This window comes from Urocampus carinirostris, chromosome 9 (assembly GCF_059441175.1).
Source record: "Urocampus carinirostris isolate Australia breed hairy pipefish chromosome 9, RoL_Ucar_1.0, whole genome shotgun sequence".
In the NCBI taxonomy this organism is placed as follows: domain Eukaryota; kingdom Metazoa; phylum Chordata; class Actinopteri; order Syngnathiformes; family Syngnathidae; genus Urocampus; species Urocampus carinirostris.
Genome location: NC_142357.1, coordinates 24700374 through 24711387, shown reverse-complemented (window position 1 = coordinate 24711387; position 11014 = coordinate 24700374). Strand labels below are relative to the sequence as shown.

General features: G+C 42.3%; 1 protein-coding gene across 1 annotated transcript; it reads left to right on the top strand.

Moving 5' to 3' along the window:
* Window positions 1-486: 486 nt before the first annotated feature.
* slitrk4 (SLIT and NTRK-like family, member 4) lies at window positions 487-9398 on the top strand. The gene is made up of 3 exons (XM_088343331.1): window positions 487-1586; window positions 2051-4562; window positions 4826-9398. Exons 2-3 carry the CDS (start codon window positions 2093-2095, stop codon window positions 4972-4974), a joined length of 2619 nt encoding a protein of 872 aa, XP_088199457.1. The 5' UTR covers window positions 487-1586; window positions 2051-2092; the 3' UTR covers window positions 4975-9398.
* The last annotated feature ends 1616 nt before the right edge of the window (window positions 9399-11014 follow it).

Sequence of the window (11014 nt, the reverse complement as noted above, 5' to 3'; positions counted from 1 at the left end):
TACACCCCCCCCCCCCCCCCCCCCCCCCCCCCACACACACACAATAATAAACGAATTTACAGTTTAAATTTGGTAAAAGTCCACCGTATATTGAAATTATCAAGGATCTTATAATACAATATCAAAATACATTTTCACAGAAATTAACTCGATGCATTATTTTTTAATGAGCCGAGCCAAAAGAGCCTGTTCTCTAAAAACAATCGGAATTTCCACCACTACGAGCAACTCAAACCCCAAGCGGACAATTTGGCAGGTGGATGTATTTCGATTCCAGCAACTTTCCGCTGGGTGACACATCGGAGAAGACAGAACAGACGTTAGAATAAGTTCTGTTGTTGAAAATAATACGCGAAATGATGCTACAGTAAAGGATTTGAGCTGCAGACGTGTGCGACCCTCTCTTTCTCTCTCTCTTGCTCTCTATCTTGCTCTCTCATCCCTCCCTCCCTCCGAGTTTCTGCATCCTCCTCCGGTGGTGTCGACTGCTCAGTGAATGCGGCTGAGAAAGGAGCGAGCACGCACCTTGACACGGATATTGCGCTGGAAACTGTACACGCTTCCATCCTCTTCATCCCTCTTTTTTCTGGATTGGCTGGCTGTTTTAAACCTAACTTTCCCACTGTGAGTTTTATTTTTAGTTTCTTTTTAACCCTGTCAATGATGGAAAGCGCAGAGTTTGCCGCTGGCCACCTGCATTGCATTGGACTATCAGTCGAATGACGGCATTGCTCGTTTTTACGCACCAGTTTGCGCTTTTTCGACGATTGCGAAACGACTGCCCTTCACAATCTACATCAACCCAGGATGAGTGCCAGACGGATTTTGGGGAAATTAACGCATCAATTATACATTGGAGAACTCTGTAAGGACGGGCATGCACTGCATCTCGATCTGTGAAGAAAAATTGTCACTGGCGCGCTCAACTTGGCCACTCCGGATCCTGTCAAACACACCACGGTTTATTTACCGGATCATCCGTTACGCGGCTGAACCGGACGCGCAGCTTTCTCACTCGTCCCGTTAAAAACCCTACGATTTCCTCTCTTCCAATTAAGAGAAAACCAGAAAAACACTGCAAAGATGATTGATTTGTGGCTTAGAATTGTGAACCTTGTGCACCTTCCCACGACTAGGAGTCGCTGGACGCGCCTTCAAGAGCTATAGACACCCCCATCCTCCCCCTCCTCCTTGCATTGTGGTGCTGCATGCAATCTTTTCGGGGCCCCCAACGAATCTTCTCCCTTGGAGGTGGGACAACCTTTGGACTTAAGTAAGCCAAAGAGCTGTTTTTTGTGTGTTTGCAAGCAAAAGACGCAACGGGTGGAATAGGAGCCCACCCCTGCTCTACAGTCTCCCCAGCATACCCCACTCTCCACCCCCTCCCCAATCGGAGCCAGTGCGCTTTGCTTCCCGTTGATGTGCAGCAGTCTGCATGGAAATGAAGGAGCGGGGAAGCCTTGTTGCATCCTGGCTGAAATGTTAGCCTTCTTGCTCGGTTGGGAGCGCTTCTACGGCGCTTTTCTGTCCATGTCCCACCGGTGCCACCCCAGGTCTCCGGATGGAGCCCGTCTTGTCAGCCTTAGGTGAGTACTGATTTATTCCCTTCCGTTTTATTTTTCATTTTAATGATGTCTGATTCAGCTAGAATAAGAAATTTGGTAAATGCTATTAATAGTCAGTGTCATGTCTACTGAGTGCCCGGAGACGCTTTACGAACTATGCGACTGGCTGGCTTGAAAGCGGCGCCTTATGATGGAGAGAACTGCAATCGTTTGATTTCGATTATGATGAATACGCAGAGACATGTCCTTGTCCTTTAGGAAGGAAATGTGATGTATGTGCAACAGCTGTGATCATTATTTGCTTTTTTGACACGTAAACAATAATTTTGAGTGAAATATGCCAAGACACCCTCTATACTTTGAGATTATTTCGCAAAACTGTGAAAATTACATTTGTTTAATGTTGTATTATAGCACATATAAATCCATTGACTGTGTGTGCATCCAACCTTTGCATGCGCCTGACTTTTTTTTCCTTTCCAAAGGCCACTAAATGATTTTCTGTGGGAGGATTTTTAATCGGCGAGATGATGCTCGTTCTCCTGCTGGCAGCCTTTTCCTCCTCAATCTCAAGCTCCTCCCCATCATCCCCCTCTGCGCCGGACGGCCTCCCGATGGCCGACCCGTCGGCTACGGACTTGACGTCTGAGACGTGCAGCGCCTGCTCCTGCCTGTCAGTGGAAAACGTTTTGTACGTCAACTGCGAAAAGGTGGCCGTTTACCGGCCCACGCAACTTATCCCACCCGCCTCGTCCCTGTACCACCTCAACTTCCAAAACAACTTCCTGATCATCCTCTACCCGAACTCCTTCCTCAACTTCACCCACGCTGTGTCCCTACATCTGGGGAACAATCAGCTGCAGAACATCGAAGGTGGCGCCTTCATGGGGATGAGCGCGCTGAAACAACTGCACTTGAACAACAACGAGCTGAAGGTGCTGCAGGCGGACACTTTCCAAGGGATTGAGAACTTGGAATACCTTCAAGCCGACTACAACCTGATCAAGTACATTGAAAAGGGGGCATTCAACAAACTGCACAAGTTGAAAGTGCTTATTCTCAATGACAATCTCATACAGGCCCTCCCTGACAACATTTTTCGCTTTGCCTCGCTCACGCACTTGGATATAAGAGGAAATCGGATTCAGAAGCTTCCGTATTTGGGAGTTCTGGAACACATTGGACGGATTGTCGAACTGCAGTTGGATGATAACCCCTGGAATTGTACCTGTGACCTGGCACCGCTCAAGGCGTGGCTTGAAAACATGCCCTATAACATTTTCATTGGCGAGGCCATCTGCGAAACTCCGAGCGACTTGTATGGGAGGCTCCTGAAAGAGACCAATAAACAAGAACTTTGTCCCATGGGTACCGGAAGTGACTTTGACGTTCGAATGCCTCCAGCACCACCCGATCCCGGTCAGTCGATCCCGCCGACCTCCGTGTTGGCCACAAAATCGCCCAAAACCACAGACTCATCCAAAATTTATGGAAACGGAATCGTGGCCGGTTTGCCCCCTTTCGGAAGAAATAGCCAGATTGTCTCCTTTCAGACACGGAGCACACCTTTGCTATGCCCGGAGGCATGCAGCTGTAAAACCCACCCCTCTGATTTCGGCGTTACCGTCAGCTGCCAGGAAAGAAACATCAAAAACCTTGCTGATGTAATCCCCAAACCTCAAAACGCCAAGAAGCTTCACTTGAGCGGGAATTACATTCGAGACGTGAGCCCGGACGATTTCCAGGGATTCGAAGGTTTGGATTTGCTTCACCTCGGCAGCAACCAAATCGTCAGCGTCCAGAAGGGCGTGTTCGCTAACCTTACCAATCTAAGACGGCTGTACCTGAACGGAAATCAGATCGAACAGTTGCACCCCGAGATGTTTTTGGGCCTCACCAATTTGCAGTACCTATATTTGGAATACAATGCTATCAAGGAGGTTCTAGCTGGCACATTTGACTCTATGCCAAACCTTCAACTCCTGTATCTCAATAATAACGTCCTCCGGAGTCTTCCTGCTTATGTGTTTGCAGGCGTCTCTTTAGTCAAGCTTAATTTGAAAAACAACCACTTCATGACCCTGCCTGTAAGCGGTGTCCTGGACCAGCTGCGCTCATTGACCCAAATTGACCTGGAAGGTAACCCGTGGGAGTGTTCGTGCGATTTGGTCGCTCTCAAACTGTGGCTGGACAAGCTCAGCGATCGAGTGGCTGCTAAGGAGGTGAGATGTGCCTCGCCAGCACAATTCTACAACACCGAACTGCGCCTCTTAAAAAACGAAATCCTTTGCCCGAAATTGATCGCTCGACCACCGTTCATTTTCACCAGTGCCACGCCGGTTTTGACCTCAGTTTCACCTGCCGGAGTTGGGAAAGCCCCGCCAGGAGGGCCCGTACCTCTCTCCATCATGATCCTTAGTATCCTCGTCGTGCTGATTCTTACGGTCTTTGTGGCCTTCTGCCTTTTGGTCTTTGTCCTAAGACGGAATAAAAAACCAGCCGGTCGGCAGGAACTGGGCAATCAGGAGTGCGGCTCCATGTCGCTGCAACTCCACCGGCACGGCCACAAATCCGGTAAAAAGGGTTCCATCCCGGGGGATGAACTCGGGGGCGAAACTTTTATACCCCAAACCATCGAACACATCGGCAAGAGCCACACCTGCGGAATCGGACGCTCGCCGGACATGGACGCCGGCTTCAAGTTCGCAGAGTCGCAGCGGCAGAAAATCATCCTGCGGAGCAGCGCCGAGAAGGACACCCTTTCAACCTTGGAGCGCAACAAGCGCCTCAGCACAATCGACGAACTGGAGGAATTCCTACCCAACCGAGAGCCTAGCATGTTCATCCAGAACTTCTTGGAAGGCAAGAGAGACTTCAACAGCATCGGGATGGGCGCCTACGAGATCCGCTACCCAGAGAAAACTCTGGACAGAAAGATGAAGAAGTCGTCGCTGATAGGCGGGAACCACAGTAAGATTGTGGTGGAGCAAAGAAAAAGTGAGTATTACGAGCTGAAAGCCAAGCTCCAGGGAACACCTGATTACCTTCAGGTGCTTGAGGAGCAGACCGCACTAACTAAAATGTAGCCACGGTCATGTTTGAGTCGGTGCAGTGATTTCGTACAAGCGTCGGTAGAAAGCGGTAGAAAGGCGCTAAAAGATCCTCTTTTTATTTTGTTTTCCTCCTCTCCCTCTAGTTGCACGTCTCATGTAACCCCCGACCCTTTTTTTCTTTTTCTATCTTCCCTTTTCTCTTCGCAGCCAGCTGTGCGCATACACTCCCTCGCACACACACACATTCAGCAAAAAAGTGCCTTCTGGGAAACCGTAATGACCAGTGCTTAGATGGACAAAATGGCTCCGTACTCCCCAGCTTTTATTCCGATCGAGGAGGATACACATTACGGTGAAAGACGGCAAGATCGCCCGCCTCACGTATGATTGGTAGACACCACCAGACAGCCTACAAACAACCAGACAGTCTTAGTATTTCTGCTGCTATGGAGATGGCGATTTTTTCCCCTGCATTGTTTCTACTCTTACTTTGTTGTTGTTTTTTTTTTTTACCCCAAAAAAAATCAAACCATGCTTGAGAATATACCTCGCAAGATCCTCCCCACATTTTATATCAAGGCCAGAAACAGTTGAAGCCATCTTGGCTCCAAAATGTTCAGGCGTCTGTTATCATGGGATAAGTTATGAAAAAGAGACTCGGTGGATTCTACCAGGCCTTGTTTTTCCCACTTTGTAAGGATATTTGTTCTCGGGGAGAATCTCTGGGGCTGCTTGCAGACTCTTTGTCCGAATGATACAATCGTGGCTCCTGTTTGGTGTTGATAGGAAGACGGCACCGCAAAACACTTTTCACGTTGATTTTGCGACTCGTTTATTTGTGTAAAGAGCCATGTTAATATATTGTGTATTCTGAATGGAGTTGTGTTTTCCTCTTCAAGTTACCCATTGAAAATGTACGTTTCTTTTTTGGGGGGGGGTGGGACAAAGAACCGAATCGGAGATGACGTCGTCGTCCTGAGAGCGTTTTGTTAAAATGAACCCATGGATAAAAGAGTACAAAGCTGCTTGCCATGTAAGCGTAACTTGGAATTTATTTTGTAAGTCTTACATTATTTGTATCTGTGGGACTGGTTTGTAAAATACACTGACAAACATCTGCATATGCACACGAATACCATGTATGGCAGAACATCATCATCCAGAGACCGCACCCAAGGAGTAACCTAGTAAGGACTCAATCAGTGGTAACCTTCTCACCTCTGGTTGGTTCTCAATCCATAGTGAAAGAATTTAAAACTATAGTTAGTTTATTTTTCTATGCAGGGTTATTTAAAGAGACGATCAACACAGATAGTGCCCTGAGACAACTAACTGACATCAGAGCTAATAACGTCACAGGTAGATATGTGACTGTCAAACGTTTTTTGTTTTTTTCTTTTCTTTGTTTTCCTCCCATTTCAGTCCACTTAACAAGTCAACATGATGAACAATGGTGAAATGTGATCTGTGTTGTTTCGCACGGCAAGCCCGGCGGGGCCCGGCCTTATTCTTACATCTCGCGCAGCATCTTGTGAAAGGTTTCTTATGAACTTATGCAACCAAAATAAATGTGCATTCAACTTAAGAAGGTTCTAGGAGTGGTGGTGTTTGGAAAAGTCATATCATCAGAATGTGCAATATTAGGGTAGGCTCGAGTAGGAAGTGGCTTTATTCCTCTTTTGCTTGATTTACTTTGAAGTCACACTGTTTAAAGAAAAGATATTGATCAATAATTTACTTCAAGAAAAAGGCAACCCCAAAGCGTTTTTCTCGATAAAAAGTTTGATACAACTATGAAACTTTAATGCAAATGTGTCAAACTAATTGCCTGGGGGCCAGATGTGGACCCTACATCATTTAATGTGGGCCGTGAGACAATGCTGGGTAAAGCACAGGAGAAAAATGAGCAAGAATGATCTGCAGTTTTAAATATGTCTACCGGAGGTCCCCAAAACCAGGCGCCACTTGCAAAGCACCCACTGTAGATGTATTTGCTGACCACCAACAATCACCCAGCAAACGTTCAGGAAATCCACCCTGATGTTATTTTACTTAAATTCAAAAAGCAGACATGCTGTTGAAATTGATAAAAACATTCAAAAATAGCATGTGGATGTCTTTGCAGTTGTTTAAAAAAGCTTTAGCTATTTTCTGTTACAGATCTGGAATCTAACAACAAAGTTTGTAAAACAGTCAGAATCACTTCTAAATCATTAAAACAATAATTTAAATTAGTTTTAATTGCTATTTTGTCAGTTTACAATTAATTCAATTGTTGTTTTTTGTTTACAAATTTTGTGTAGAAAACCAATTCTGACTAAAAAAACTTTTTGTAGTCTAAGCTTACATCTCTGGAACATATTTTAATTGTGAGCCTCCAAAAAACCCCAGTCTTCTGGCCAAGGCTCACTTTTGATGCCATTAATTCACTAGTCTTGCCCCCATGAGGTTTTAGTACCATGTGGCCCCTGAGCTGAAACGAGTTTGACACCTGTGCTTTAATGGTTTAAACTCCTTGTAAGGGGGTGGCCATTTTGTCAGATGCCGTCCCTTTTGCTTATTTTGGATACGACTTATCATGACTCAGCTTGACTAGACACTGTGATTAGTCACTACTAGAGTTATTACCAATATGGCAAAATGGCCGACCCCTGCTTCAAGTGTAAGTAAAATCAAAGGATTCCTAACAATGATATCTCACATGTACCACAACAATACCAAACACAAAATTTGGATCATCGTAAATTCCGAACTACAGAATGGGCCTAACTAAAAGTCGCACTTGCAAATTTAAGAAAAAAAAAACTTAATGTTGTTTTTGTACAAGCCACCTAAATGAACTCATTCACGTCCATTTCTTACGTTTAAAACAAATCACCAGGGAAATGTCTAGTACAGAAAAGTAACACTTTGTGTCGCAATTTAGACACTCGTTTGCTGACTGTGCAACAAAAAATCCTCGAAACAAAACTAAATGTTCTGTACTGACTCAAATTCAGAAGCCTGTAGCATGACATCATCCTGTAGACATGCAATTGAGATTAAAACGTAGGGTGCGTAATTTGGAGTCCTTAGAAAGTTTAAAGTTAAATATTTACTCATTACTAATTAATATGTGTTAACGCCCAACTGTGTTAAAAGATTCCTAATGCATTTTTTTTCCATTGCATCTATCTGTTTTTATCTTACTTTATCAGGCCTGTCAGGGGAGACAAAAAGATAAAAAAGATGGAAAAAGAAGAGTTTATTTGAGTGTGTCTAAGAAATGCACGGAAATCATGTCCTACTCTGCTGCAATCTCCTGTCGTGCAGTCTTAAATTATTAAACATAGCACCCTAACTTTAAGCTCTCCCATCCCTTGTGATAGAAAAGAAACCAAGTATTGCTACTACTACATAAAAAATTATACATACATTCTTGAAATCTTTCTAAAAGGTAGTGCCGGCTTATTTGCTATTTTGGTGTGGCATCGTGTGACTAATTACCTGCTAAATTCCTCCTTTAAGACCGTAAACAGCGATGTCAAATTAGGATATTATCAGTCCTACAACTCTCAGCCCAACAATTATTGTGTACCCCTCCTTATTAAGTAACAGGTGTCAGCATTTAAAGATATATTTTTTATGTTGTATCAGCAATACTCCAATCTGTGACTTTGTCATGTGCGCAAGGGATGGGAGAGCTTAAGATCAGTCACATGGCTCTGCATGTAGGCTGTTGTTATTGCAATGGCATCTGAATCTTAGTCAGTACAGTACTCTGGTCTGTTTTGAGCATCTGCCTCGTGAAAAAAATAAATAAATAAATAAGCTGCATTGTTTTGGAAGCTCAGTGTTTAAAATGTAGAAAACAAGTAGCGGCTTGTAGTCCGGAAGTTATAGTAGTTTTTTGTATGTAGAAAATGAGTTAAAATGCAAAATCTACCATTTTTTTATGCACTTTATTCATTGATGTTTGCGTTTTGTCATTTATTTACTGTACTCATACATTTTGATATCTATTTTGTCATTTATTTTGTTGTGTATTTTGTTAAAACAAAATCGTATTCAAATGAGGGCGCGGGTCAAACTGCCAGAGGTTTTCAGCTATAACTGATTGTATCATTGCCAATCAACAAATAGGTGAAAAGATTAACCCTTTAGACCCGCCCCCTCGATTTAATAGTATTTTGTTGTGAAAAAATGTACGACAAAATACATAATAAAAAAAAAGCGACAAAATACATGGAAAAATCCATGAAGAACCACACGGCAATTACATTACATAACGAAATACACAACGACAAATTACATGATAAAATAAACAAAATTAATTCAGAATTTAATACATAAATTGCATTTTTGTCATATATTTATTTGATTTTTCTATATAGGTTAAATTAGTTTATAGTTGTGTGTATTTATTTATTTATACATTTATGTCTACATATGGCAGGATAGGTCCATAACCCGATAGGTATGTGAACAACCAGATATAGAAATGTATTCTAAAATCATATGGTAAAACTAGTATGCCGTATTTATACTAGAAGTCCATGCAAAATATGAGTGTTATGAAATCCTTTGAGTTTACTTTAAATTAATTTTGCAAATCATATTAATTCAAATGTTGCATTTAGTGAAACAATTTCAAATACATTTTTTGGGGTTGACTTTTACTTTTACTCCTTGGTTATAAATGAAAAGATTGTTAAGTTAAATTGATGAACTGTTTGTCGCCATTGCAAATGAATAGAATGTAACTTGGAAAGTATAAATAAATTCAATTTTATATCAGTCATTTATTTCCTGTTTAGTGCTCCCACAATTCATTTCACGTTGCTCAGAAATGTTGTTTGATTGATAAAGATCTGGAAAAAAAAGCCTTTGAATTTCAATGTAAAATGAACAAGTAGAGCATTGTATAATTGGGGTCTGGTCGTGACTCGTGAGTGAGCTCTGACTGCCGTGCCTCTTTGACTCGTGCTTTTTTGTGACACACATCTTTTATCCAACAGGTATAAAGGTTTCTTCTGTTTTTGGCACCAATCAAACATTCATACTTGTTCCATTTCTGGAAAAAAAAAAAGGAAAATCCTGATTTTTGTCTGTGTAAATCCAACCTACGGGCTTTTGGGGAACCAAGAAGCTGAAAGTATGACTCATCCACATGGCACTGAATTTTTCTCATTAATTATTAATACTTTGGCGGTTATGAACTAAAAAAGGGATGTGGGAAAGGGAAGTGAATTTAGGTACGTCCTACTCTACGGAACCCTCACTGGTTTAGACAATTTGTTGCCCGGACCTTCTCCATTGGTCGTAATCTGTTATCCTATTTTTGTATAGTGTGTATTTTAATACATGTGTGCACACTAGGCGCGGGTGGATCGATCCAAATATGTGTTTTTTTAGATATTAAGCAAGTGCTTGGATCATTTCGATAATATTGTCCTAGGATCAATACTTTGTTCCTTCACCAGTTTCCTGAAAGCAGCGCTTATCCAAATAAATAGATCAGTCCTTACCTCTCTCTAACCCAGCACCCTCGTCCACATTTTAAGTTAGGAGTGTCAAACTTATTTCAGCGTTTTGAGATATGGAGTGTAATATCGGAATGCAGTAATACCTCCAAATCGCAGTTAACTTTCACGCTTTTGCCTCCCCATGGAATTGCATAGTGGATTCTGATAGGGTAAACAGTCCCCCTGATAATTAGTATTTAAGTAGTTATTCGTAAAAAACAAAAACAAAATGTTATTATTTGTTTTGTTGGGCCCATTTTTGGTTTCAGTGTATAAAAAAGTATAAAAAAGTAATTCATTGTATAAGGCAACTACGCCGGGATTTTCGCCAATCACTGGTATATTTTGTAACCCAACCCCTGCGATAAACGAGGGATCACTGTACTTCAATTTAATAGGTACAGCATTATAGGGACAATGTAGTATTTGACCTCTCGATATGGCTGTGCAACCGAAAACAGGTGCTACAAAGCACAGGAAACAGACCAAACCATTTTCTTCCATTTATTTTGCCTGCCCATTTCACAAGGTTCTGTTGTTTCTTTGGTCTGTTTGAGAAATTATAGTTTGTATACTTATTTGTGCTTTGTAGCACGACACAATATATTGACATGTTGTGGGCTTATATTACACACCGTCAGGGACAGTGCCCACTGTATTAACCCACTGGAGGTCACTGTATTGTGTAACCGAATACGAGTGGTAAAAAGCAAAAACTATGGAGACTCAAAGTGACCAAAACACACAATTCTAACTTCATTTTTCTTGCCCTGCATTTTTGAGGCTTTTGGGTACCCTTAGCAGCAAGATGGCTGACAACAGTGTCAGGTCCGGCTAAGTGAGCCTAACATTACGTAAACTAAATAAACATTTCTTGAGCTATAGTTACAAA

Excerpts from the sequence above, each read along its gene's own strand:
- slitrk4 (XM_088343331.1), top strand. The coding sequence starts at position 2,093 with ATGATGCTCGTTCTCCTGCTGGCAGCCTTTTCCTCCTCAATCTCAAGC. Across the intron at positions 4,563-4,825 it reads TGTGGTGGAGCAAAGAAAAA|CCAGCTGTGCGCATACACTC; the intron begins GTGAGTATTACG and ends TTCTCTTCGCAG.